Consider the following 27,080-nt stretch of genomic DNA (forward strand, 5'->3'; position numbering starts at 1 on the left):
AAAGAGAAAAAAGGAGAATTGGATCACATAAAGACCTAGTGAAAACAGATTTCCAATCTATCACAGAATTAACATCAAGAGAAGAAATCGAGAAGAAAGGTTTTACTTGCCATTGGTTTACTTATAGACAACTACAAAAAAGATTTATGATGGATAAAAAGTTGGAAGTCTTTGATTTGGAAGATAATAAATTGGGAGATATTTTAATCACGGAGAAGAAAAACTGACAGCCAAAATTTCTGATATGTTTTGAAGATTACAATTAGAGAAAGAACAAGTGACTAATAACATGATTAAACGGGCTCAAAATACTCATAATACGATAACACTAGAACAATGAGAAAACTCATGGAAGAAGACACAAAGATTTACCAATTTGCAGGACCTTAAAGAAAACTGTATCAAGCTGTTCCATAGATGGTATCTCACTCCAGTTAAACTAAATAAAATGTATAAGGAAATTGAGCCAACCTGTTGGAAATGCAAAGGAACACAAGGATCTTTCTTTCATTTATGGTGCAGCTGCCCTGTAATAAAAAATTATTGGAGAACAATACACTCACATATTATAAGGAAACACATTCCTATGTGACCTGAACTATTCTTGCTTAATATGACTTCAATTTTAGAGAAAGCAGATGAAAAGGACTACTTGAAGCTAATTCTATATATCGTGATGGTTGCACGTATACTTCTACGGAAATACTAGAAAGGAAAGACAACACCGTCAACTGAAGAGTGGCTAATTAAATTGATGGACAATATTGAATTAAGCAAACTTACCTGTAGTTTAAACAACAATTCAATAACTGAAGTAGAAAAAGTATGGTTAGCAGTGATAAAATACTGGAATAAGAAGTGGCAAGGTCTGATAATACAGTGCTTTGCATTGAAATGGGAAACTGCTATAAATAAGACAACTTCAAACTCTGCATAAGAACAATATGTTATTCTCTAGTTGCCCCTTCCTTTAATTATTACAATTTCCCCCCTCAAATTTTTGTAGTTTTTAATAAGAGCATCCACTGAGAACATTTTACAATTTAAAGAACGGTGGTGATAGGCTGACAAGCAACAACAGAAGGTAGAAAGCATCATAAATTAAGAGCCAGAAGGAAGTATTAGGATTTTTAAAAAAATCAAGAATGAAGAATATTGTTATCTGGTAAGATTATAATCATGTACTAGAATACAATTGTTACTATATGTGTTGTACTTTATGTATTTTATATGTTATAAATAAAATATTTTTTTAAAAAAAATACCCAATGGGGGACCTGGTCAAAGGTCTTACTGAAATCAATATACAGTGGTCCCATACCTTATGCGGGGATCTGTTCTGGACCCCGCCGCGTAAGGCAAGTTCCGCCTATGCTCGAGTACCATTGAGGATAATGGAGTTTGTGCACGTGGCATTCATTAAATGGTGCGGGGCATCCAGCATAGGCTGGAAGGTGCGTAAAAGGTGCCGCAGATGATGCGGGCACACTGTATGCTATATCTACAGCATTCGCTTTGTCTACTAAGTTGGTAATTTTATCAAAAAAGGAGATCAGATTAGTCTGGCATGACTTGTTTCTTAGAAACCCATATTGACTTTTTGTGGTTGTGGCATTGTTTTCTAAATGTTCGCAGACTCTCTGTTTAATGATCTTCTCTAGAAACCTTCCTAGTATTGATGTCAGACTAACTGGACGATAATTGTTGGGATCCTATATTTCCCTTTTTGAAGATGGGGACAACGTTTGACTTCCTCCTGTCTGTTGGAACTTCTCCTGTTCTCCAGGAGTTCTCAAAAATTATTGCCGAAGGTTTCGATATTACATTTGCCAGTTCTTTTAATATCCTTGGATGTAGTTCGTCTGTTCCTGGAAACTTATATTCTTTTAGTATTCCTAACCATGGGATCACCCCCAGTATTTCTAAAGTTTACTAAAATCAGCTTTCCTAAAGTCTAGAATGTGTGTCTGACTATGTCTGGCTTCTCCTTTCTACTATTTTCTCCAGACTTTTGCCTTCCAGAATATGGTCTCCCTCCCCCACATAACTCAGTTTAAAGCCTCCTGATCAGATTCTTGAGACTGTTGGCAAGAACGTTTCTGTCAACTGGCATGAGATGCAACCCATCCCTTGCCTGAAGTTTCCCCCATGGAACCGCAGCCCATGATCTTAGAATCCAAATAATTCTCGGCAACACCATCTGCGGAGCCAGTTGTTGACATCTGCTATTTTCCTCCCCCTTCCTTCCTGCTGAATAATGTGTACCTTTGAACTGTAACCTTTTTGCTGTTTGATATGGCATTATAGATTGTCTTGAGTTTCCTTTCTCTAGTATTGAAATTTGTTACCAGAATTGTTGCATTTTTTAAAAAAAAAATCCCAAATATTGTAAGGAAAACTGTGCAATTCACTCACATCTGTCCATTCTTGTGTCATTCTCTACACTACCAATGTGATGAAAGACTATACAAAAGTAATATTGACATGATTGTTCATATAATAATATCAAGATTCTCTTATGTGTTGTATTGATAAATATCTGCCTTTTGAGACAGTGCACAGAATAAAGAAAATAGCACCCCCCAATTTAGATCAGTTTGTGCAAGGGGGGAAAACCTACCAATGATGTGCAGCCAGATGGTTTGGAGAGGAGGATCAGTGGAGTCTCAGGGAAGGTTTCATTCCAGTCCATCTCCTGGTGTTATAAACCAGTGTCTGGAATTCAGTTAATCAGTCTGCTTTGAACTTCATCCCTACTCTCTCTGTTTTGTTGCTTACTGCCACATGGATGTTCTTAGGTGCATATGCATATGATCCTTCAATCTTCTTATAATTTTGGGTGGTGTTTAGCGTGGGGCCCAGACTAGATCCAGTTGAAAGATGACAGGGCCTGTGTGGGTGTCTCTTTATGGGGCCTTGGGTTGGTGGGCAATCATGGTCCTGCCCAGTTTGGAGGGCGGCAGGTGACTCTGTCCCACTCCTGGGTGGCAGAGGAACCACTAAGTGACTTCTACTCACAAGAAATCCCCCATCCGTCACTGCAGATATAGCCAGCAGTTGTCAGTGGTCAGCAGTTGGGTTGACCAATACTTGGATGTAGAACTATGCTGGGGACAAGCTTCTTCAGCTGCAACCAATAAAGGTGTGGTTTCTATTATGCTAATGATTATGGTTTGTATCTTATTGACAAGTGAGATTGCACTTGCCAATGAGTTCACAAAGGATAAGGAGAATATATTTTCCTTTAGGTAGTCTACTTAAAATAGATTGTGGGGGGTAGTGAGCTTGCCTTTTAGTGCTGTGCTCCCAGGTTTTGGATAATGAACAAGACTTTCCTTTTAGAATTTCTGCCTCCCCACCCCAAGTTGTGAGCCTGTAACCTTAGTGGACCTACTGCAAGAAAGAGACCCTTGATTGGGGGGCAGAAGCCTATTCACCCTTTTGGCAGTGCAATAAACCCTGGGATGGGTCAGCTTAGGCATTATTTATTTACCTCTACTTTGAGATCTGATGGAGATGTATACTAAAACAAATGAAACACAGAACAGTGTAAATCATTACAAAATATTTTAATGGCTCAAATGCTTTAAGGAACTAAAAAGACAAATTAAAACTAGTTAAGATAGTTTAAAACATATTAAAACTATGTACATGAGAGGGTTGTGAAAAACCAAATAGGGCTCAAAGGCTTTAGTGAGCAACCATATTTTCTCATGGCGCTAAAATGACGGCACCGTAGGTGCCTGTTGTCCCTCCAAGGAGAGGATGCTCCATATCTGAGAGGCCACACCAGAGAAGCTCCAGGAATTGTTTACTACCAGGCTAACCTCATCTTGTTCGATGAACAGGACAGGCTTGTTAAGAGGTAAGTCCTTCAGCATGGTACATTTTCCCCATCTTTACCAACCCAAAATTGACAAAGCTAGATCAAGATGACCTAAACATGCATACCCCATTGCCAGTTCAAATTTATTTTTGTGTGCCTTCAAAAATGCTCTTGTTTCCTTGAGTTAGATTTTGTCCCAGTCACAGCTTTGCTTTTCCTGCCATAGCTTCATACCTAAGGCTGTTTTTAAACAGTAATGATAAGATTTTATGTTGTTTTTTTTTTTAAAAAAAACAGTTGCACCAATACTATTTAATACTTGTGGGTGTTCAACATACCCAAGACCATTACAGTATATCTCTCTCTGTGTGTGTTCTAACCAAGTAGCAATTTCTTCATCTGAAAGACTTCTTCATCAGAAGACCCTTTTCATAATATTATAGCATCCCATGTTGGTCAAAAGGAAGCCCAACGTGACTGGCTTTTCCCAATCATTGGACTGAACTACTGTTGTCCTCTATGTGTCATGCAAGGCTTCCACAAGCAAGTTAGGAAGAGGGAGATCACTTATGCAGAAACTGTATGGGGACGTTACAGGCCTTGCACCCAGCATTTCAAATGCCCAACATTCAAAGTTTGCTTTGTCAGGTGTACAATTAAGAAGAAAATTAATCTGCTTGTAAATCCAAAAACCAGATCTACAGAAGAGTCTGAAGGGAAGCATTTCCTTTACTGAGGTCGAATTTTCATGTCTGTATATTTGTAAGAATAATGGTGTCCTTTTCCAGAATCCCAGTTGATGCCATTGGCGTAAGAGGTGTGTTCTCCTCTGAGGTACAGGCCATTCAGGTTGGATGAGTGGCAAACAGTATACCACCAGGCTCCCTTATATATCACAGCACAACTTCCTGCTTCATGGACATCATTGTCTTTGTCTCGTGTGGAAAATGCATGGTCCCTGTGACCTGAAAATGAATCACCTGAAAGGGAAAGAAAAAGGGAAAGCCCTATATAAATTTTGGCACTATTCAAAACCAACTCAGTATGTGCTATGGATGTGATGAAAATGCAAATTCATTCTTAGGAAGTTTTAAGCAAAGGATCAAAACAAAGGCAATAGTTTGCATGCAAAAGATTGCAATTTCAGTTCCTGTCTTTCCCTGAAGGTTTGAGAAAGACCCCTTTCTGTGACCAGGACGACCCACTGCCAGTCCATATAGACTAGGGTATGGAAGCCTTTGAGGTGGAAGGAGTGGGAAGCCATGTTCCTCACTTGAACTTAGTGGAGCTAGACATACATCTAACATATGGCTTCTCCCTGAAAACCTTGATTCATGGACAAGCAAATTTGTTTTCTTGGAAGCCCTGAGGTACTTGTTACCAAAGTCCAGTTTCAAAGGGAATTCCTTTCAAAAGATAAGCAACTCCCCTCCCCCCAATGGTGGCTGTGGCGACAACAGAGGATCCTTACATGGAAGAGAACAAAAATCAACAGGGATCATATGTTGCCCACCCCGTATACACCATAGTAAGGTAGGAGGACCAATGTCTCATATAAAGGTGCTTAACATGAGCATCATTGTGCCATTACACAATTCTAAAGTGTCATTAGATTTTGAACACTGCATGCATTTCTGGTCATGTCATTTTAGAGAAGAATACTACAGAACTGGAAAAGCTCCATAAAAGGCACCAGATTAATCAGCCTCAGAAGCTTACCATAACTTTTCTATTAACAAAGGCTAAAGTAGGAGTTGCCAAGTCATGGCATTTGGGCTAGATTGCAATACCTAGTTTCTCTTTAATTTGTCATGGTGCCCAGGGCTGATGAGAACTACAGTCCAAAATATTTCGAGTGCCACATATTGCTTACTGCTGGATTACAGGTTTGGAATGCTTTTGTTTAGAATCAAAAAGATAACTCAAGATGATATAGAACTAAAAATTATACTTGTAAACACGTTATGAATTATATGCAGATCATGGCTAAAATTCTGCATTAAGAGGCATAGCAACATCTCCTCATGGTACTCCAAAAACCTACATTTATAGCCAGACAGCCGCCCAAACAGAAGGATTTCTGAGATGTTGGAGAGGAGGCCACTGGGTGATGATGTGCCCAGCCCTCTGGAGAGAACAGGATATGTCATTGTTTAGCAACCTGCTTTTCAGTGCCTTGGAAATATTTCTGAGGGAGGGCTACCTGGCTTCAAGTATAGGTTTTGGGAGGCACTTTTGGCTCGTGCAATGGTGCAATGATCCTAATCATGAATTCCAATAATTCCAATGTTGCAAGTCCAGTTTATGTCATTGTAAATACTAAACAAGGATGCCAGTCAACATTTAAGAAGCTATTTCACTTTTCTACTCGCTTAGTGGCTTACATATTGCAGAGAAGCTACAAAAGGACCAAATAAAGCATTTGACTTATAAGAACTTGAGAGTCATCTCATCAAATTGGGTTTGGCCAGCTCAAAAGCAGTTGTCAGCGACTTCCATGTCAGTGGGGTGGAGAAACTGCTTTGGCTTTTATTCTGATAATGAAATCCAAACAAGTGTATGCCCTAGTCCTCTGTTGGAGGCATGTCTGGGCTTCTGGTGCTTTCTTCAGTACATCCAGATAATACACATCCACAACCTCAATCTCCCAGCCTTTTGCTTTTACTAATACCAGCAAGCACAACTCAAAGGGGATAAGGATCTGAGGTCAGTTCTCCTCCTAAGAGGACAGACTTTCCTCTGTTAGAACTGTAGCTATAAAGAAATGTTACATCATTGTTTTCATGTTGTTATTATGTGACTTCCAGTCACTTCCAACTAGCAGTAACCCTATTGTAGGGTTTTCTTTGCAAGATTTATTCAGAGGAGTTTTGCTATTGCCTTCCTCTGAGGCTGAGAGAGTGTGATTTTCTGAAGGTCACCCAGTGGGTTTCCATGGCTGAGCAGAGATTGATCCTCCAGAATTCTAGTCCAGCAATGAAACCACAAAAGCATACTGGCTCACATTTCTGTATATGAAACATAATTACAGAATTCACTATGCACAATGTGGCACTGAATGGTTAGAACCTCATCTATGTTTTTCAAAGGTTTCAAACACATTTATGGGGGATAGGACATAACCATCAGGGGCAATGACACCTCAAGATGTTGCAGTAAAATTACATTCTTTTTTTCTCCACATCTTTATCAGTAGTTGCTACAGAGACACTTTGTGTTTAAAATGTAACTCACCCATGTTGCCATCTAAATAAGAGCCCACTGATAGTATGTAGTTTTCTTTCTCGCTTGATATTTTGAAACTACTGTATGTTGCAAAGGTTCTAGAGTCATTGAAATCTTTCACATCAATCCGCAGCTGCTGTGTTCCTGATGAGAGATGTCACAGAATAAATATTGTTTGCAACCCATAAGAAGAACCTTGTTTTAGATCACACTGGAGACAGAGAACTCCTGTTCCAGGTTTCATAATGGGATAGTGTGGCATTTCAAGTCAAAGATATGGGGAATGAAAGAGTAAGGTGCTGGTTTTCTTCAAATAATGTTTCTATTGGTCTGTTTCCATGAATCAGAAGAACAAACCAAGAATTCTAGTGGCATGGCATGAGTGAAGGCAGCTATGGGTGTATCCACACTATACATTGACAGCAATTTGGTTCTACTTAAATTGCCATACATGCATCCTATGGAATCCTGGGATTTGGAATTTAGTGAGGTACTTAGAATTCTCTGCTAGAGAGCACTAATGAACTCCTTTGAATTACAGTTGCCCAAATACACTAAGATGGGAGGCATTAAATCAAGGCTTCTGAAGATCAGGAAGAGTGGCCTAGATCTCTCTAGTAGAGAATTCTAAGTAACCTCACCAACTTTCATCATCCTTCACCATTGGATATCTGGAGAATGGAGCCCTGACACTTAAAATGGTATCAAAGCACTATGCAGTTATGCAGTGTGGGTGCAAAGTATGACTAATGTGACCTCAAGGTCTGTGACATCAGGATCTTTCCGTTCTAGACCCAGTGCCCTAAAGAGTTAAAAGTAGAGGAATACCTTGTTAAACTCAATGAATTTAAGTCTCCAGGACCAGATGAACTACATCCAAGGATATTAAAAGAACTGGCAAATGTAATATCGGAAGCATTGGCAATAATCTTTGAAAACTCCTGGAGAACAGGAGAAATGCCAGCAGACTGGAGGAGGGCAATCATCCCCATTTTCAAAAAGGGAAAAAAAGAGGATCCAAAGAATTATCATCCAGTTAGTCTGACCTCAATACCAGGAAAGATTCTGGAACAGATCATTAAACAGAGAGTCTGTGAACATCTAGAAAGCAATGCCACAATCACAAAAAGTCAACACAGGTTTCAGAGAAAGAAGTCATGCCAGACGAATCTTATCTCGTTTTTTGATAAAATTACCAGCTTGTTGGATGAAGGGAATGCTGTGGATATAATATATCTTGATTTCAGTAAGGCCTTTGACAAAGTTCCCCGTGACATTCTTGCAAACAAGCTTGTAAAATGTGGGCTAGACACGGCAACTGTTACATGGATTTGTAATTGGTTGACTGGACAAACCCAAAGGGTGCTCAACAATGGCTCCTTTTCATCCTGGAGAGAAGTGACCAGTGCGGGCCCACAGGGCTCTGTCCTGGGGCCAGTACTGTTCAACATCTTTATCGATGACTTGGATGACAGAATTGGGAGCATACTTATCAAATTTGCAGATGACACTAAATTAGGAGGAATAGCTAATACTCCAGAGGACCGGATCAAAATTCAAAATGACCTGAATAGTCTAGAAAGCTGGGCCACAGCTAACAAAATGAACTTCAACAGAGAGAGAATGTAAGGTACTGCACTTAGGGCGAAAAAATGAAATGCACAGATATAGGATGGGGGACACCTGGCTGAATGAAACTACATGTGAAAGGGATCTAGGTGTCCAAGTAGACCACAAGTTGAACATGAGTCAACAGTGCGATGCGGCAGCTAACAAAGCCAATGCGATTCTAGGCTGCATCAATAGAAGTATAGTGTCTAGATCAAGGGAAGTCATAGTGCCACTATATTCTGCTCTGGTCAGGCCCCACCTGGAATATTGTGTCCAGTTCTGGGTGCCACAATTCAAAAAGGACATTGAGAAACTGGAGTGTGTCCAAAGGAGGGCGACTAAAATGGTGAAGGGTCTGGAAACCATGCCCTATAAGGAATGACTGAGGGTGCTGGGGATGTTTAGCCTGGAGAAAAGAAGGTTAAAAGGTGATATGATAGCCCTGTTTAAATATTTGAAGGGATGTCATATTGAGGAGGGAGCAAACTTTTTTCCTGCTGCTCCAGAGACTAGGACGCGAAGCAATGGATGCAAGCTCCAGGAAAAGAGATTCCACCTCAACATTAGGAGGAACTTCCTAACAGTAAGGGCTGTTCGACAGTGGAACAAACTCCCTCCGAGTGTAGTGGAGTCTCCTTCCTTGGAGGTCTTCAAACGGAGGCTGGATGGCCATCTGTCGGGGATGCTTTGATTTGGATTTCCTGCATGGCAGGGGGTTGGACTGGATGGCCTTGTGGTCTCTTCCAACTCTATTATTCTATGATTCTATGATTCTAGGCAATGTGTAATCCTCCTGATAATATTGGCTTGCAACTCCCATCAGCCCTAGGCCACATATCCAATGGTGAAGGACGACAGAAGCCGCACTCCAGCAACATCTGGATGGCCTTACAAACATTATTCAAATTTTAGAGGAATATTAAAAAGTAGCATCCATAAGAATCAATATTTTTTCCTGCAAAATAGTTGTAATAAACTCATTCAGAAAGCCTTCATGTGGCCGATTCTTGAGCTTTTATTTTTAGATTTTATGGGGAAATGCAAGTTCCAAACTGTTTGTTTTATTTCTTTGAAGGTTATATATCCCACCTTTCTCCCACAATTGGATTCACAACCAACATCCGTTTTAGCAAGCCACATACCCACACTGTTCTGCATAATTCCTTAGTAATACTCACTTTGTTTTACATCAGGCTGAGAATACTGTTTTACTTGCAACAAGCAGCAGCAGCAGTGGATTACCTGAACTTGTGAGGAGATGGATTTTATCATTTCCCAGCCAGAATTCTGATGCTTGGTTTCCAAACCCATTTTTGTAGGACTCCCAGTTACGGTAGAAATCCACAGATCCATCTTGTCGCCTCTGGAAGACCTAGATGGGGACAGAAGAGTGATATTTCAATGTACCCACTGAGAGGCTAGCTATTTTCTGGATCAGTGTTGTATGGGCTTTTGTAGGCTGGCCTAATGGATTTGAAGAAGCCTTTTCTGGTACAAAGAGGCATCATGAACATTACCTAGAAGAAAGAGCCATGTGGTGTTGTGGTTAGAGTATTGGACTAGCATCAGGGACCCATGATTTCCAGTCCCCTACTATGCCTGCAAGCTCAGAAGATGATCCTGGACAAGTACTTCTCTCAGCCGAATTTATCTCACACATTGGTTATGATATGTCTGTTTTTGTTGTTATTGTGTGCCTTCACACCTTTCCCATCTTATGGTGCCTCTAGTGTGAATATATCACAAAAGTTTCTTGGCAAAATTTGTTCAGAGTGGGGTTGCCTTTCCTCCCTCTGAGTCTGAGAAAATGTCACTTGCCCAAGGTCACCCAGTGGGTTTCCATGGCTGAGCAGGGATTCAAACTCTAATCTCCAGGGTCCTAGTTTATAGCACAAGCCACTATGCTTGCACTCTATGCTATGCCTGAGGTTCAATATAATATTGGTGTTGTCCAAAGGCCTGCTTATTTATTTACACTGCTTCCCAGAAGGATGGAGGCATCCAGCAGTGGCCAAAAAGGTGGCAGGGTTTCTGGCATTCCTACTCTAAGTCAATGATTGTGTCTCTTGGCACATGCTGTGTGCGTGGTGTGATGGTGTGGACCTGTTCTTGATCAGTACAGAAAACAGGATAAGTGTGCCAGGTTTGAAAATGCTGAACCATTGGCGCAACTAGGCTTTGTGTAAGGATATTGACCCAGTTGGATTCTGGGTCATTATTTTAAAAGGATTGTAAGGTCTGCTCTCTCTATCTCACCCCCATGGCCATTGATTCAGATAACAGTTCTGAATTCAGTCATTATGGACCATGTTTTCCTTTGGAAAACTTCAGTAACTTTTCCTCCACCTTATGTGATTGTTAGTGCAGATCTGGGGCTTAACTATTTCACGTATCTGTTTTGCATTGTTTGTTAAAGCTTACCAGCCAGCCTCCTCCATCAGTCTCCATGTCACAGAAGACAGTCATTGCTTTCCCCGTGGTAGGATAGATCGTATACCAACCACTCAGTGTCTCCCCATGTCCCAGGAGCTCTTTACAGTCTTTGGCTCCTGCCCCTGGATGGAATATCAAGGAGGAAATCTGGACTAGTAAATGCATTTGTGAAGGGCTTATATACATAAAACAAATTTTTGACATGTGTGGTCAACATCTATAGATGGATTGACCATACAGCCTCTCTGTCCAAACTCCTGGGAACTTTGGAAACTCAGCAAGAGGCTTATCTCATACCCACCACTCTTGATCAGCCATGGTGGTGAGTCCTGGGATGGATGACAGGAGAATCGTAGCAGAATTTCACATGCAGAACTTTTAATGCTACACATGACCATGTAAAATCTCAGTCTATGTGTGAATTTTATATGTAATGATTTGAAACTGATATGGTTACTATGCCCAGTTATTATTAAAAGGCTGAATAAGTGGTGATGATTCCACTGAAAAGGGCCTGTGTGCATGTGCATTAATTCATGGGGTATATCTGCCACACTTGCAGTGTAGTATCCCTGATTATTATTATTATTATTATTATTATTATTATTATTATTATTAATATAGTGCTGTAGATTTATACAGCACTGTACATACTGAAAGAGTCATAGGGGAGGCCTGGTTGATGCACAATCAATACTGAAGTTCTGTATTGATATGGCAACTGAGGGACTTCTAACTCTCATGAAGCTGGGTACTTTGTATTGTTACTAGTACTTCTGCTTCCTCCTATCTTTAATCAGAAAGGAGTGGTGGGTACATTATAGCACACACTCTCAATACACATATCACAACACTGAGATCCAGTAGGCCAGATCTCTTTTACTTTAACTGACTGTGTATCCTAGAAATTCTTAATCATGTGCTACAGTCCTCTACAACATCAGTGTGGGAGACCATTTGAGATGGAATGAACCCTATGCACAAGCTTCAAAACTCTATCTTATATTATCACAATGTTATTGCCCTATGCACAATACACAGTCCTCCACCTGTGTCCAAAGCATCACTCTTGACATGGCCAGACAGCCACCTTTTTGTGACCCTACATGTGGACAAAGAGGGAACAAAAGCCCTTTTAAAGACTAATCTGCTTGGTGCTGAGGGAACCTGATAACCATACTCCACATGCAGATCTATTGTGTATGTGTGTGTGTGCTTGATCATTTAAGACAGTTCTGACTGATAGTTCCTAAGGCAACTCATTTTCACGTTGGTTCAACATGGAGGCTCTGGTCCTTTGGTCTAGGCTAACTCAAGTGCACTGCCCACCCTCACCCTATTCTGGGTTCATGCGGAAGACGGTAGTGGTGACAAGACATACCTTGCTGCTGACAGCTGGCAAGACTTTCTGTGCTGCAAGCCTCTCCTGTAGGAAGAGAGAAGCAACGGCTTCTGAAGTGAACAAAAATGAAGCCCACAACAGAAGTAAAACGGGAATTCTCCTCATAAGGAGTAGTAGAGGTAAGTAAACGCTCTTACACCCTCATCCTGTTTTTGCAGACCGAGTTAATAAGCTAAAGCATAAAGTCAAGTGAAATTTCTGATGTTTTGAGTGGGCTAGGCTTCACCTGCAACCCTTCTTCCATTCCTTCAAATGAGGTTGTAGGGGCCTTACCTTGGTCTCCTTTATCTCCCTTGGGTCCAGCCTTTCCAGGTGTCCCAGCAGAGCCTCTCTCACCTGAGAGGAAGAGATCAGTGATCTTTCAGAGAAAATTTGACACATCTCTGGAATCGATGTTTTCAATGCATCCAATGTAAATTACAGGAATCACTAGAGACCAGACTGTGAGAGAGAGCCAAGAGATTGGGGTTGTTTGGGTTTCAGAAAGTGGGAGGAGGCGAGAGAAAAGTGGGGCATTTTAAATGCAGCTGAAAGCATGAGACAAGAGGGGACTAACTGGGACTGTCCTTGCTAAATTGGGACTGATGGAGGGTGTGGAATTGTGTGGCCACAGTGGTTCATTTATTTTCATCCAGATAACACTGATCCATTTGTAGTCAGCCCACATTTTCCTCCCATGTTGCATCTATCTTTTCTCTTACATCAGAACTATAAGGACAATCAAGGCCCTGTCACACCCCACAGTTATAGCAGTATGATCCCACCCACCTGCTGTACCCAACTGAAGAAGGAAAGTGCAGAAGCAGAGCACAGTTGTACTGGAGATGTGGGGAGGAAAATGTGGAATGGAAGCAGGGGAAATATTTGTTTCTGGAGCATGAGAATGACACATCAAGATATGCCATCACTGCCTTTGTGGATGGCTTGCTGGCTGTGCATTTTATACTACAGAGCCTTGCAGCTCAACTTCTTTTTCCCAAGGTGCTCTTTCCCTTTAATCACAGTTAATCATTTGCTTTTTCTCCCTGCTTCAAAAAAGTGCATGCATGCATTTCTGTAACTTGCTTTGGCTCCCTGAACAGGTTTTGTCATCTGTTTAAATAAATACTATGTATGTATATTTTCTGCTGAAATGTGATGTTTTCAAATTCACTGATGAAATCACCCCTTTAACTTTACAGCTAGCTTTAAAAGGAAATCAATAAAATTCTGATGGACTTTGATCTGGGAGGGGAGCAAGAAGAGCCTTTGAGACTTTGGTTCCCTCCCCTCTCCAAGAAAACAGGGGGACTCCCCCTTCTTTTTTTTTTTTTTTAAAAAAAACCTTCCTGTGCAATGTCAACAAAGTCTGAGAGAGATCATGTTCTTCATAGGGAGTGGAAGGAGTTCTGTGCATAACTTTTACCAAAATGGAGAAAGGTCTGGAAACCATTGAGCCCTATGAGGAGCAGCTTACAGAGCTGAGTATGTTTAGCCTAGGGGAAAGGAGGTTAAGAGTTGACATGATAGCTATGTTTAAATATTTGAAGGGATGTCATACTGATGATGGAGAAAGCTTGTTTTCTGCTGCTCCTGAAACCAGGACACAGAGCACTGGATTCAAACGACAGGAAAAGAGATTCCACCTAAATATTAAGAAGAGCTTGCTGAGAATAAGAGCTATTTGACAGTGGAACACACTGCCTTTTTTTTGAAGGGGGGGGGTTGGAGTCCCCTCCTTTGGAGGTTTTTAAACAGAGGCTGAATGGCCATCTGTCACTGACCGTGAAATACTGCATGGCTGGGGGTTGGAAGTGAGGGCCCTGTGTCTCCCAACTCTATGATTGAACTTGGTAGAAAAATCATGGCAATTTGGAGAAAGCTCTGGTTTTGTGCCTCTTCATGTTGTTGGCCATGCATTTTATTTTGTAAAGAGAAATCTTTAAAGGGCTGTGTGTTTTTGCCAAGGTTCCAGAAAGCTACTCCACTGGTTCTTGCAGTGCTTGTTTACATACACATAGAGAGAGGGGGGAGGGGGGGGGAAAGAGAGAGAGAGAGATGGCTATTTTAAATTCAGCTATCTCTCTCTTTTTACACTGCTCCTATTTTGTATCAGAGAAAGACAGAGGTAATAAGCAACAATGCTGTGTGTGTGCGTGTGAAATGCAATGCAATTCCAATTTTATTTCACATTTTAAACAATAGTTCCAAGGAACCTTCTCTCTTCCAAAAGCATTCTGTGTCTGATTCCCATTATTAATAATGTAACACAGCAAAAAAGCTGCTGCATCTGCCAGTCCCAGATCTCCAGCCCAGCTAGGCATTGGCTCACCTGGGGGCCCCTGAGGGCCAGGGTCACCCTTCATCCCAGGCAATCCATTTGTTCCGGGCACACCGGGAATTCCTGGGATGCCTGCTTGGCCTTGGAGAAAGACCTTGTCTGCTCCACATTGCGATAAGCCCTTCAGCTCTGAAAGAGGGTGGAAAAGCACAAATAAAATGGTAGATACAACCCTAAGTGAAGCATACAGTTTTCTGTAGGAACTATCAAGCCCGTATGAAAAGCAATGGGAGCTAGGAGAAAAATCAGTATGGTGCAGCAAATATTGCTGGGTTTGCATCATGTGGGGGAAGCAAATCCATATTCACATTTCTGCCTTTACCTGACACACAAGATAAATGTGAAGATCACCTTTCCTGAGCTGTTGGGAGAAGGTGGGAATGGAAACAAGGGCCAAAGCAGCCTGGAACTGGTATCACTCCTGTAACTCACCAATGATTAATGACAGATTTGCTGGGTTGCACTCTTTGTAAGGGGTGTCCCTTATTTACAGGCCAGAAATAATCCTATTGTGAGAGTAAGGTGGGATATAAATTTGTGAAATAAATAAACATGAGCACTAAATAGGATGCCAAAATTCCTGTATTTTCAGGTTTCAGTTCAATGTGCTGCTCCTAAACACACCAAATACTGAGGTAGAGGGGTATCTATGTGAGCTTGGCCACATCTGCTCTTTCTGAGCCGCTCACGCAGCCTAACAGAAGTAAAATTCTTCTCCACCTGATGGATGATGGCCTGCTGTCAGAAAATTTCTAGGTGTTTGGGATTCCTACAAGATTTGATTTCTCAGGAGGCTTATCTAATGGTGAGGGATGGTGGGGCCTGACGTCCAGCCACCTGAGGCAGGCTACTCATCCCTAAACTACTCATTTTGTCACATGTAAAGTTGCTCTAAGAATGAGCAACATTGCCCTAAGTAGTTGTGTGTAGAAAAAAGCATTTCAGCCAGCAGGTCTTTCCTCACGAAATTGCTCTAGCAGTGACAGCAATGTCCATACTCTCTTTTCTGCACCTACACTTAAGACTCAAGGAGTGAGTCTGGCTGCTTCCTAGCAGGAATGAATATCATCTGGCCCTCCCTCCTCCCATTCTGGACTCACGTGCACAGCAGCTGACTTCTGTCTCTTCTCCATGGATTCCTCTCTCCATAGACATGACAGCCAGGTATGTCAGAGCCAGCTGAAAGCCAATCCAGGCAGCCATCTTTCTGTGCAAACCAACTTAGCTTCTCCTCTGGATCTGTTTCTGAATGAAGGCTCTTGTACCCCTTTTATACACAGCAAATAGTTCTATATGTGAGGAAGTGCTTAAAGATCTTGGCAAGGGGGACAGCTGAAAACCTCTGCTTTGAAACAGTTACTTACACAACAGTTGACATTGCTGATGTCATTTTATTTAAATATACACTTCCTTTCTACAGCTATGTCTGAAATCCCCAAATTGTGCAATCCCTTTGTTCAACAAGTATTTCCTCCTTCTGGATAACCTTTGCCTTTGCGATCCCTTACTGAGTTGCATAAGAGTTTGTTTTGCCTTTCCTCAGTGCAAAACTGGATAGAACTTCTTTCCGATATCTGTTTATAGCCATTCACTCTCATTCACTTTCTGTCTATCTTTTGGTTGCCTGATTCAAGATGATGAGAAAGCTGAAGTATCCTGCACTTGTATTGTTGTCTTTCATGCAGGAGAAGCAAATACTGGAGAGCACCCAACAGAATCCACAGGAAAAAAGGGAGATACATCTCCAAGTGTTCAGTGAACGATTACTTTTATTTTATTTTATTTATTTTGAAAATGTCCAACACATTTTGGCCTATCTTTATATTTCAATGGTCTTCTTCAGGGGCTACATAAAAATAAATACAAACATAAATGTTAAATTAAAATCAAAAGGACAACACGTTTTATATAATAATGCCTACATAAAACTTCATAATACAATTTATTTTTTGTATACTGCTTAAGAGCCAGTCTGGCATAGTGGTTGAAGCATAGAACTAAGACTCTGGAGATCAAGTTTTGAATCCGCACTCAGCCATGAAAATCCACTGGGTGACATCGGGTGAGTCACACTCTCTCAACTCCAGAAAACCCCAAGATAGGTTCACGTTAGGGTTGCCATAACTTGGAAATGACAAAGTCACACAACAACAACTATACTGCTTAAAGTCTATACATACCACTATACAATCTAATAGCAGAAATTTCTGGAGCTGAAAATCTCATTCCACTTGCTGGCTCAAGATTTTTTATTTTTTATTTTAGCAGATGGTCAGTGGGGAAAAGAGGGGGAGAGAAGGGGGTGAAAATTTTAAAATGATTTTCTCTGTGAGCTGCCTTGAGTTTCTTTTTGTAAGAAAGCCATCATAGAAATAAAATAGATAAACTGAAAATGTCTTCAAAGGCATGTCATGGTTTCTCCTGATCATCTGCTAACATCAAATAAAAGATAAACCAACACCTTGAGCCTGGTTCACTTGTTTCTTTTCAGTCCAGCAGAAGGAATGAGATTTTCAGGTCCAGTCCTAACCAGAGCTGATCCTGCTTAGCTTCAAAGATCAGAGAGGATCTGTTGCTTTCAGGGTATTTAGACCTGAGATACGAGGTACACATACATAATATGAAAAAATAATAATTTATTTTCATTAAAACTACTTCTTACCAGACTTATAAGGCAGGCTGTGTGGTCACTTCTCAGTAGAAGCTATGAAGATCCTCAAAAGTGTCAATTCTGAAGCAAAGCATTAAGCATCTATGTCAATGGAGTGATGAGTCTGGGTGTTATGCTAGCTTTTAAAGGAGCTATCCAAGGAGCTGAGCTTTCTCCATGAATCGATTCAGCACTTTGGATAGTTCCTTAAAACTTCATTGTAGAGCCCAGAGTGGATTAATCACCCTATTGACATGGGAGTCACCCACAGCCCACAAAGAGCTCTCTCTCTCTGTGTCTCTCTTCCCTTCCAGCTTGCTGCTGAAATCCTGAGGAGCAGCAATGGGGAGAAGGGAGGACTCATGGGAAGATATTTTCCTTACAACCAGTTCCTGTTTTGCAATTTTGACAACATATAACTCACCAGAGCCTCTGTACTCAGCAGTCAGGGCTTTTGAATCCTCTACAAAGCAGGTGGAATCCAGGATCTTTCTGAAGGCCCGCAGATAAATTCAAGTACATAAAAGTCTTCTTGGCATGGAGAATAGTGGCAAGATCTTTGCAACATGTTGCTGTCAGATGGTAGTTGTAGAACTTAATAAAAATAATACAATAGCAATACAACAACAACAATTCCCCAGCTTTCCCCTCTTCTAATGTAAGAAGTTTTAAATCAATTTATATATTGGGCTTGTAGAGACAAATAATAAAATTTCAACTTTTTTCCTTCTCTTGTTAAATAAGGTTCTTTTTTGAAATGATTACAGTGGGCTTTCCACATTCACTCGGATTTGGGGAACAGGGCCCCAGTGAAAGTGGAAAAACTGCAAATAAAAAAACCCAACAACTTTTTTTAACCCGAGAGAACACCTCTTTAGGAAACTCTAGGTCCTCCAGCACAAGTCTGTTGTCAATATTTGCCAGAGCTTGACCATAGAATTGCACTGGAGAACATAGAAATGCTTGGAGAAGTGATCTCCCTAGGAATCTCTAGGTCTTCTGGTGCAACCTCTGGTGGACGTTGACCATAGAATAGCACTGGAGTACCTAGAAATTCCTACAGAGAGCACATTAATCAAATCAATGAATAATCAAATGCATAAAAGTCAAAGCCACAAATTATTATTATTATTATTATTGTTATTGTTATTAAGCTTTATTTATATATTGCTGTAAATTTACACAAATGTGTAAGGAGAACTGTGTATGCATATTTAGTATGTAAAAACATGTGAAACAGTGTGGTAGGAACTGAGGCCAAAGATTGGAGGATGCACAATGAATATTCTGTAGCTCTCTCTCTCTCTCTCTTGGAGTCTTTAAAAAGCCCCAAGAGGAGAATTTCCCAACCTGCCCTGAGAAGATTATGATCCAGATATCAACTGAAAGGAGATAAAACCATAAAGAAAGGGGAGTTGAAGCAGAACATGTGATAATCAGACAAATCCAGCTCCCTCAATCCTCCTTCCACAACATGACACCTCTGTTGTACTTATCCAACAAAAAGAAAGAAAGAAAAAGAAATCAAACAGAATTAAACTACTCACAAGGACTACAAAATGCTGTAATTATAGAAAGGCCTCTGCTGCTTAAGCAGTAAAGTTGCCTAACAAAACCAAAGCATTTTCTTATTTCAGTTCTCTTAAGTTAGTTCTTCGAAGCTTTATTGGATTGCAGAGGCATTCAAGATACTCTCTCTAGCAGCTGTTCACTAAAAAGGCAGGAAAGAAAGATTGGGCAATGCATGTACAATTTCTGTATTTTTACAATAAAATAGCACTATGGAATAGGTTAATGGATCAGTAGTAGCTGGTGGTTTCCATGTCAGTATGGTAATGAATCTGCTTCAAGTTTTATTCCAGATTTTAAAGTGGCTATACAAAGTGCTGAATGTATTTGGGAGAAAGGGTTCCAAATCCTGGGTAGCTCTTTAGAGTTCAGACTAAAACCTGGCACAGATTCACTGCTGCCACTGATAGACAAACCACCAGTCACCATGAGTTATTCTACTGCTATTGTTCTGTTGCAATTTGGTCAAACTAGACACTGCATTAACTATTGCCAAAGGGACAACTATGTCTATTGCAGCAAAAAAACAAAAACAAAATAGATCTTGGAAATAACTAGTTATAAATAACAATTTACTTATTCTTAATTTATTTTCCTGTAATGAAGGCACAGTAACATTTTAGAATGTAAACAATGCATACTTTTTAAGCTGTAGTTTTGAATAGAATAATTATTGCAGGTTTGTATGGAGAGATAAGGTCCTTCAGATAGCCTAGACTTAAGCCATGTAAGTCTTTATAGGTCATGATCAGCTCTTTGAATTGTGCCTGGAAACAAACCAGTAGTCAGTGGAGCTGTTCCAACAAGAGAGTTAAATGCTCCCTATAACTATGGCTGTGTCCTTGTACCACACAGCATATATTTAATTTTTCCAATGTGGCACCTCAGCAGTCTTCAGACCCCCACAGACACTTCCATGAAGCTTCTGGCCTTTCAGAAATGGAAAAGAACCAGTTTCCTTCTACAGCTGGCAGCACCTATTGGTTACCAACATTTTCCTCAGCTCACCCCCAATTTTGGGAAATCTGAAGTTATTTCCTATCAGACTGAAATTTCTAAAATAAATGCTTTTTGGCTGAACATTTGCTCCTCCTTTCACAATCATTCAAGGGATTTTAGTTGGTCTCAGCTGAAAATACATTGTTTGAAGCAATAGCAATGGCATCTGCCAGGGCTGCCATTTTTTAAAGGACTTGAAGTACTGCTAAAATCTCCCAGATAAATCCTCAAGTATCTCAAACCAAGGGGCACCTGTTGGAGAGATCAGAGAGCAAGGCTGGATTCACATAGCAAAAAAGGTCATAAAGGAGACATTTGTGCAAAGCAGAAGGAGAAAGAGGATTCAGGCTGCCAATGTGGTGTTGGACTAGGAAGTTGGGAGGCAAGGGTTCAAATCTTGCTTCGGCCATGAAAACCCAGTGAGTGACCCTGGGCAAGGCACACTCTCTCAGTCTCAGAGAATAGCCATGGCAAAGACCCCCCCCCCCCCCCGGAAGAAAGATGCCAAGGAAGCCCCCTGATAAGTTGGAAACAACTTCAGAGCACTTGGTCTAAAATTGGATGGAACCACAATAGAGGCGCAAAGAGGCCCCTGGCCATGTGCCGAATGCGAGGGAGGGGTGAACAACCTCTGCCTGACATCTGAAGTGCCTTCATCCATTTTAGCTTCCAGATCAGACCAGCCGTTTAAGAGCCCCAGCGGCTCTGGCCGGCCAGAATCCCTCTTTGGGAACTGAGCTGACAATGGGAAATGCCCTCACAGCAGCAATTCCATTTCAAGCCCAGGCTGCTGCCATACTGCAGAATCAATGCAGCCTGACACCGCTTTAACTGCCACGGCTCCATCCTATGGAAATCCTGGGATGCCCAGTTTGCTGTGGCACCAAAGCCATCTCACAAAAACTACACATCTCAGGCTTTCTGTAGCGCTGATCCACGGTGCTTGAAGCAGCGTCAAACTGTATTCATTTCCACAGTGTAGATACAGCCCACGTTTCCAGTGGAGGTTTAACTTTGGGTGCGTCCGCACTGTAGAAATAATGCAGTTTGACAGTGCTGTGGCTCCATCTGATAGAAATCCTGGGATGTGCAGTAGTTTGCTGTTTGCTTCTCTGAGAGAGGCGGCTAAAATATCATACAAAACTGCAAATCCCAGGATTCCATAGGATGGAGGCTCAGCTGGTATGAAACTGATCTAATAATGGGATGTCGTGCGACATAGACACAGTGTTAAAGAGTGCTCTGCTTTAAAGTCTGGAGGAAGGATGCTTTTGCTAATTCCGCAAATCCCGATAAAGGGCAAGGGGCTCCCATCTTGTGACCCTGATGGACACAGAGAAAGAGAGTTTCCTATGTTCTCTGCCTCGGATCAGCCCCTCTTAACCAATAGCCTGACCCAGGAGAAAAGCAGGCTAGAAATACCATAAACACATAAAAATAAAAATAAGTTGGTTTGTTTTGGAGAATCCATGGAATAGGAGGGGGAACTGATTTTATCAATACAATAAAACAGATGTTACGGTCTTATACTATAAGACCAGATATCCACATTGTGGTCACAGTGGCCTCATGCAATTGGACTTTAGGAAAGCTCATCCTGCCAAATTCTATCTTTCAGTCTCAAAGGTGCTGTAAGACACTGATTTTACATAGTAACAAGGGCATATATCTTGGAGTCATCCATGACAGCTAAGCAGAACCCTGAGGTTATATGAACTCACAATGGGAGGTCAGCTACATGGCTGTAAAGGTTCCAGAATGCATCCACTTGGGCACTTGGGCTCTGAAAACCCAACATGGCTGGATCCAGTCTGCTTCCTCTCCTGATTCTTTCATTGTTGGTCTTCAGCCTGAAAGGTCTAGAAGACCCCACTGTAGAAGAAGAATCCATCCGTCTACAGATCTGGCATGAGGCCCTCGAGTACTTTTGTGGATGTGGATTTTGGTGTTCATGGATGTGGGTGGCTAAGCAATGAGCGAGCAGAAGGCAGCAGAGGCCAGGAAGAAGCAGGAGGGCGTGCCAGGAGTGCTAAGCTTCAAAAGCCACTCATCCAGCCCTTAGGAAGACCAGCAGTCAAGCCAGAAGCAAGCCTTCCCTCTTCCCCCAACTCCACCAGGAGCACAAAAGGCAGCAGAGGCCAGGCAGCAGCAGGAGGGCATGGCAGGAGAGGTAAGCTTCAAAAGCCACTCCTCCAGCCCTCAGGAAGACCAGCAGCCAAGACAGAAGCAAGCCTTCCCTCTTCCTCCAACTCCACAAGGGGCACAGAAGGCAGGAGAGGCCAGGCAGCAGCAGGAGAGCGTGGCAGGAGTGGTAAGCTTCAAAAGCCACTCCTCCAGCCCTCAGGAAGACCAGCAGCCAAGCCAGAAGCAAGCCTTCCCTCTTCCCCAAAATCCCCCAGGGGCAAGAAGGCAGCAGAGGCCAGAAAGCAGCAGGAGGGCATGGCAAGAGTGGTAAGCTTCAAAAGCCACTCCTCCAGCCTTCAAGAAGACCAGCAGCCAAGCCACAAGCAAGCCTTCCCTCTTCCCCCAACACCACCTGGGCACAGAAGGCAGCAGAGGCCAGGCAGCAGCAGGAGGGCATGGCAGGGGTGGTAAGCTTCAAAATCCACCTGCAGCCTTCCGGACGACCAGCAGCCAAGCCAGAAGCAAGCCTTCCCTCTTCCCTCAACTCCATCAGGGGCACAAAAGGCAGCAGAGGCCAGGCAGCAGCAGGAGGGCATGGCAGGAGTGGAAAGCTTCAAAAGCCAATCCTCCAGCCCTCAGGAAGACTAGCAGCCAAGCCAAAAGCAAGCTTTCCCTCTCCCTCCAAATCCACCGGGGCAAAGAAGGCAGAAGAGGCCAGGCAGAAACAGGAGGGCGTCGGACAAGTAGTAAGCTTCAAAAGCCACTCCTTCGGCCCTCAGAAAGACCAGCAGCCAAGACAGAAGCCAGCCTTCCCTCTTCCCCCAACTCCACCAGCGGCAAAGAAGGCAGCTGAGGCCAGGCAGAAGGAGGAGGGCATGGCAGGAGTGGTAAGCTTTACCAGCCACTGCTCCAGCCCTCAGGAAGACCAGCAGCCAAGCCAGAAGCAAGCCTTCTCTCTCTACGAAACTCCACCGGTGGCACAGAAGGAAGCAGTGGCCAGGAAGCAGCAGGAGGGCATGGCAGGAGTGGTAAGCTTCAAAAGCCACTCCTCCAGCCTTCAGGAAGACCAGCAGCCAAGCCACAAGCAAGCCTTCCCTCTTCCCCCAACACCACCTGGGCACAGAAGGCAGCAGAGGCCAGGCAGCAGCAGGAGGGCATGGCAGGGGTGGTAAGCTTCAAAATCCACCTGCAGCCTTCCGGACGACCAGCAGCCAAGCCAGAAGCAAGCCTTCCATCTTCCCCCAACTCCACCAGGGGCACAGAAGGCAGCAGTGGCCAGGCAGAAGCAGGAAGGCATGGCAGGAGTACTAACCTTCAAAAGCCAGTCCTCCGGCCCTTAGGAAGACCAGCAGCGAAGCCAGAAGCAAGCCTTCCCTCTTCCCCCAACTCCACCAGGGGCAACGAAGGCAGCAGAGGCCAGGCAGAAGCAGGAGGGCGTGGGACGAGTAGTAAGCTTCAAAAGCCACTCCTCCAGCCCTCAGGAAGACCAGCAACCAAACCAGAAGGAAGCCTTCCCTCTTCCCTCAACTCCACCAGGGGCACAGAATGCCGCAGCAGGAGGGCGTGGCAGGAGAAGGATGTGATCATGCCTTTCCAAGCTGTGCCACTCGGATGTTGGGTGCGGACATTTCCCCATTTGGGGCGGGACAATCCCACCGATTCCACCCAGGCTTAAAATGTCCTATCTAGGTCGAGCTGTCTTTGCCGGGTTCAAGTGACAGGACACATCTCTGCACCAATGGGGAAGACGAGGGGAGCACTAGCACCCAAACCCGGGTCTCGATTGAACTCTGGGGCTTCAACTCTCAGAGTCCAGCTGGGCCCTTTGAGCACTGACTGGATTCAAACCTCAGCTTAACCAAAGAACGAAGTAATGAAGAGGAGGAAGGGGTGGAAGGAAGGAAGGAAGGAAGGAAGGAAGGAAGGAAGGAAGGAAGGAAGAGAGAACTATATCTCCCAGCAGCGCCTGCCCACTATGCCCTTCCATCCTGCCACTGCACTTAATGGAGCCCAGCCAACTGACCAGCAGTGGCAGGATGGAAGGGCATGGTGAGCAGGGGCTGCTGGGAGATATAGTTCTCTCTTCTTTCCTTCCTTCCTTCCACCCCTTCCTCCTCTTTCCTCTCCCTCCTTCCTCTCCCTCTTTCCTTTTCCTCTTTCCTCTCCCTCTTTCCTCTTCCTCTTTCCTCTCCCTCTTTCCTTCCCTTCATCTCCTTCCTCCTCTTTCTTTTTTCTCCTCTTTTCTCTCCTTCCTCCTCTTGCTTTCCTTCCTCCTCTTTCATCTTCTTCCTTCCTTCCTTTCTACCTCCCTCCCTCCTTCCTTTCCTCCTTTTTTACTTCCTCCCTCTCTCGTTTCTTTTCTCCTTCTTTTCTCCCTTCCTTCCCCCTTTCTTTCCTTTCTTCCTTCCTTTCTACTTCCTTCCTTCCTTCCTTCCCTCCCTCCCTTCTTTATTTCTTTCTTTGCTTCCTTCCTCCCGCCCTTTCCTCCTCTCTTCTTTCCTCCCTCCCTTCCCTTCCCTTTCTTTCTACCTCGTTCCTTCTTTCCTTCTTTTCTTTTTTCTACTTCCTCCCTTTCTGCTCCCTCTCTCTTTCCCTCCCTCACTTCCTTTTGTCCTTCCTTCCTTCCTTCCTTCCCTCCGTCTTTCTTCCTTCCTTTCTACCTCTTTTCTTCCCCCTCCCTCCCTCCCTCCCTCCCTCCCTCCCTCCCTCCCTCCCTCCCTCCCTTCTTTGCTTCCTTCACTCCCTCTTTCCCTTATTCCTCCCTCCCTCCCTTCCCTCTTTCCTTTCTTTCGTTCATTCCTTCCCACTTTCTTTTTCCCTTCCTCCCTCCCTCCCTCCCTCCCTCCCTCCCTCCCTCCCTCCCTCCCTCCCTCCCTCCCTCCCTTCTCTGTTTCCTTTCTTTCTTTCATGACTTTCTTCGTTCTTTCTTTCTTTCCTTGTTCCTTCCTTCCCTCATTTTCATTCCCTCCTTCCATTTTTCTTTCTTTCTTTCATTCCCTATCTCCTTCCTTCCTTCCTTCTCTCTTTTTTCTTTCCTTCCTTTCCTACCTCCCTTTTCTTCCTTCCATCCTTCCCTCCTTCCCACTTCCCCTCCTTCCTTCACTCCTTCCCCTTCCCCTCTTTCCTTCCTTTCTTCCCCTTCCCCTCCTTCCTTCCCTTCTTCCCCTTCCCCTCTCCCTCCATCCCTGCCCATCAAAGAAGAGGGCTCCCAATAAACCATAAGGCAGCAGAGGCCAGGTAGCAGCAGGAGGGCGTGGCAAGAGTGCTAAGCTTCAAAAGCCACTCCTCCAGCCCTCAGGAAGACCAGCAGCCAAGCCAGAAGCCAGCCTTCCCTCTTCCCCCAACTCCACCAGGGGCACAGAAAGCAGCAGAGGCCAGGCAGCAGCAGGAGGGCATGGTAGGAGTGGTAAGCTTTAAAAGCCACTCCTCCAGCCCTCAGGAAGAGCAGCAGCCAAGCCAGAACAAGCCTGACCTCTTCTCTCAACTCCACCAGGGGCACAGAAGGCAGCAGAGGCCAGGCAGCAGTAGGAAGGCATGGCAGGAGTGGTAAGCTTCAAAAGCCACTCGTCCAGCCCTCAGGAAGACCAGCAGCCAAGCCAGAAGCAAGCCTTCCCTCTTCCCTCAACTCCACCAGGGGGACAGAATGCAGCAGCAGAAGGGCGTGGCAGGAGAAGGATGCCATCATGCCTTTCCAAGCTGTGCCACTCGGACATTGGGTGTGGACATTTCCCCATTTGGGGCTGGACAATCCCACCGGTTCTAATCAGGCTAAAATTGTCCCATCCACGTCGAGCTGCCTTTGCCGGGTTCAAGTGACGGGAAGCAACTCTGCACCAATGGGGAAGACGAGGGGAGCACTAGCACTCAAACCCGGGTCTGGATTGAACTCTGGGGCTTCAACTCTCAGAGTCCAGCCATGTGCTTTGAGCGCAGGCTGGATTCAAACCTCGGCTTAACCAAAGAAGGAAGTAACAAAGAGGAGAAAGGGGTGGAAGGAAGGAAGGAAGAACTATATCTCCCAGCAGCGCCTGCCCACTATGCCCTTCCATCCTGCCACTGCACTTAATGGAGCCCAGCCAACTGACCAGCAGTGGCAGGATGGAAGGGCATGGTGGGCAGGGGCTGCTGGGAGATATAGTTCTCTCTTCTTTCCTTTCTTCCTTCCACCCCTTTCTCCTCTTTCCTCTCCCTCTTTCCTCTCCCTCCTTCCTCTCCCTCTTTCCTTTTCCGCTTTCCTTCCCTTTATCTCCTTCCTCCTCTTTCCTCTTTTTTCTCCTCTTTTCTCTCCTTCCTCCTCCTTCCTCTTCTTCCTCCTCTTGCTTTCCTTCCTCCTCTTTCATCTTCTTCCTTCCTTTCTACCTCCCTCCCTGCTTTCTTTTCTCCTTCTTTACTCCCTTCATTCCCCCTTTCCTTCCTTCCTTCTTTCTTTCTTTGTTTCCTCCCGCCCTTTCCTCCTCTCTTCTTTCCTCCCTTCCCTGCCCTTTCTTTCTACCTCCTTCCCTCTTTCCTTCTTTTCTTTTTTCTACTTCCTTCCTTTCTGCTCCCTCCCTCTTTCCCTCCCTCACTACCTTTTGTCCTTCCTTCCTTCCTTTCTACCTCTTTCCTCCCTCCCTCCCTCCCTCTCTCCCTTTCCTTCCTTCTTTGCTTCCTTCACTCCCTCTTTCCCTTATTCCTCCCTCCCCTCTTTCCTTTCTTTCTTTCGTTCATTCCTTCCCTTTTTATTTTTTCCTTCCTTCCTTGCTTCCTTCCTTCCTTCCATCCTCCCTCCCTCCCTTCCCTTCTTCCTTCCTTCCATCACTTCCTCCCTCCCTTCTCTGTTTCCTTTCTTTCTTTCATGCCTTCCTTCCTTCTTTCTTTATATCCTTCTTCTCCCCTTCCTTCCTTTTCATTCCCTCCTTCCGTTTTTCTTTCTTTCATTCAT

General features: G+C 43.7%; 1 protein-coding gene across 1 annotated transcript; it reads right to left on the reverse strand.

Moving 5' to 3' along the window:
- Positions 1 to 3,553: 3,553 nt before the first annotated feature.
- Positions 3,554 to 16,071, reverse strand: LOC149314286 (veficolin-1-like). The gene is made up of 8 exons (XM_089520791.1): positions 15,918 to 16,071; positions 14,809 to 14,946; positions 12,771 to 12,833; positions 12,477 to 12,521; positions 11,084 to 11,217; positions 9,905 to 10,034; positions 7,061 to 7,195; positions 3,554 to 4,806 (listed from the first exon to the last, which is right to left on the reverse strand). The coding sequence occupies exons 1-8, from the start codon at positions 16,018 to 16,020 to the stop codon at positions 4,556 to 4,558; spliced, it is 999 nt and encodes a 332-aa protein (XP_089376917.1). The 5' UTR covers positions 16,021 to 16,071; the 3' UTR covers positions 3,554 to 4,555.
- Between the last annotated feature and the right edge of the window lie 11,009 nt (positions 16,072 to 27,080).

The sequence above is a fragment of the Sceloporus occidentalis genome, unplaced genomic scaffold (genome assembly GCF_023333645.1).
Source record: "Sceloporus occidentalis isolate IW3139 unplaced genomic scaffold, rSceOcc1.0.p SCAF_4, whole genome shotgun sequence".
In the NCBI taxonomy this organism is placed as follows: Eukaryota; Metazoa; Chordata; class Lepidosauria; order Squamata; family Phrynosomatidae; genus Sceloporus; species Sceloporus occidentalis.

What these genes read in the sequence shown, in the direction of transcription:
- LOC149314286 (XM_089520791.1), bottom strand. Translation starts at nt 16,020, where the DNA reads ATGGCTGCCTGGATTGGCTTTCAGCTGGCTCTGACATACCTGGCTGTC. An exon ending in TGCCAGCTGTCAGCAGCAAG is followed by an intron (nt 11,218 to 12,476) that starts GTATGTCTTGTC and finishes TATTCCATCCAG; the next exon opens with GGGCAGGAGCCAAAGACTGT. An exon ending in CTGATGGAGGAGGCTGGCTG is followed by an intron (nt 10,035 to 11,083) that starts GTAAGCTTTAAC and finishes GTCCCCATCTAG; the next exon opens with GTCTTCCAGAGGCGACAAGA.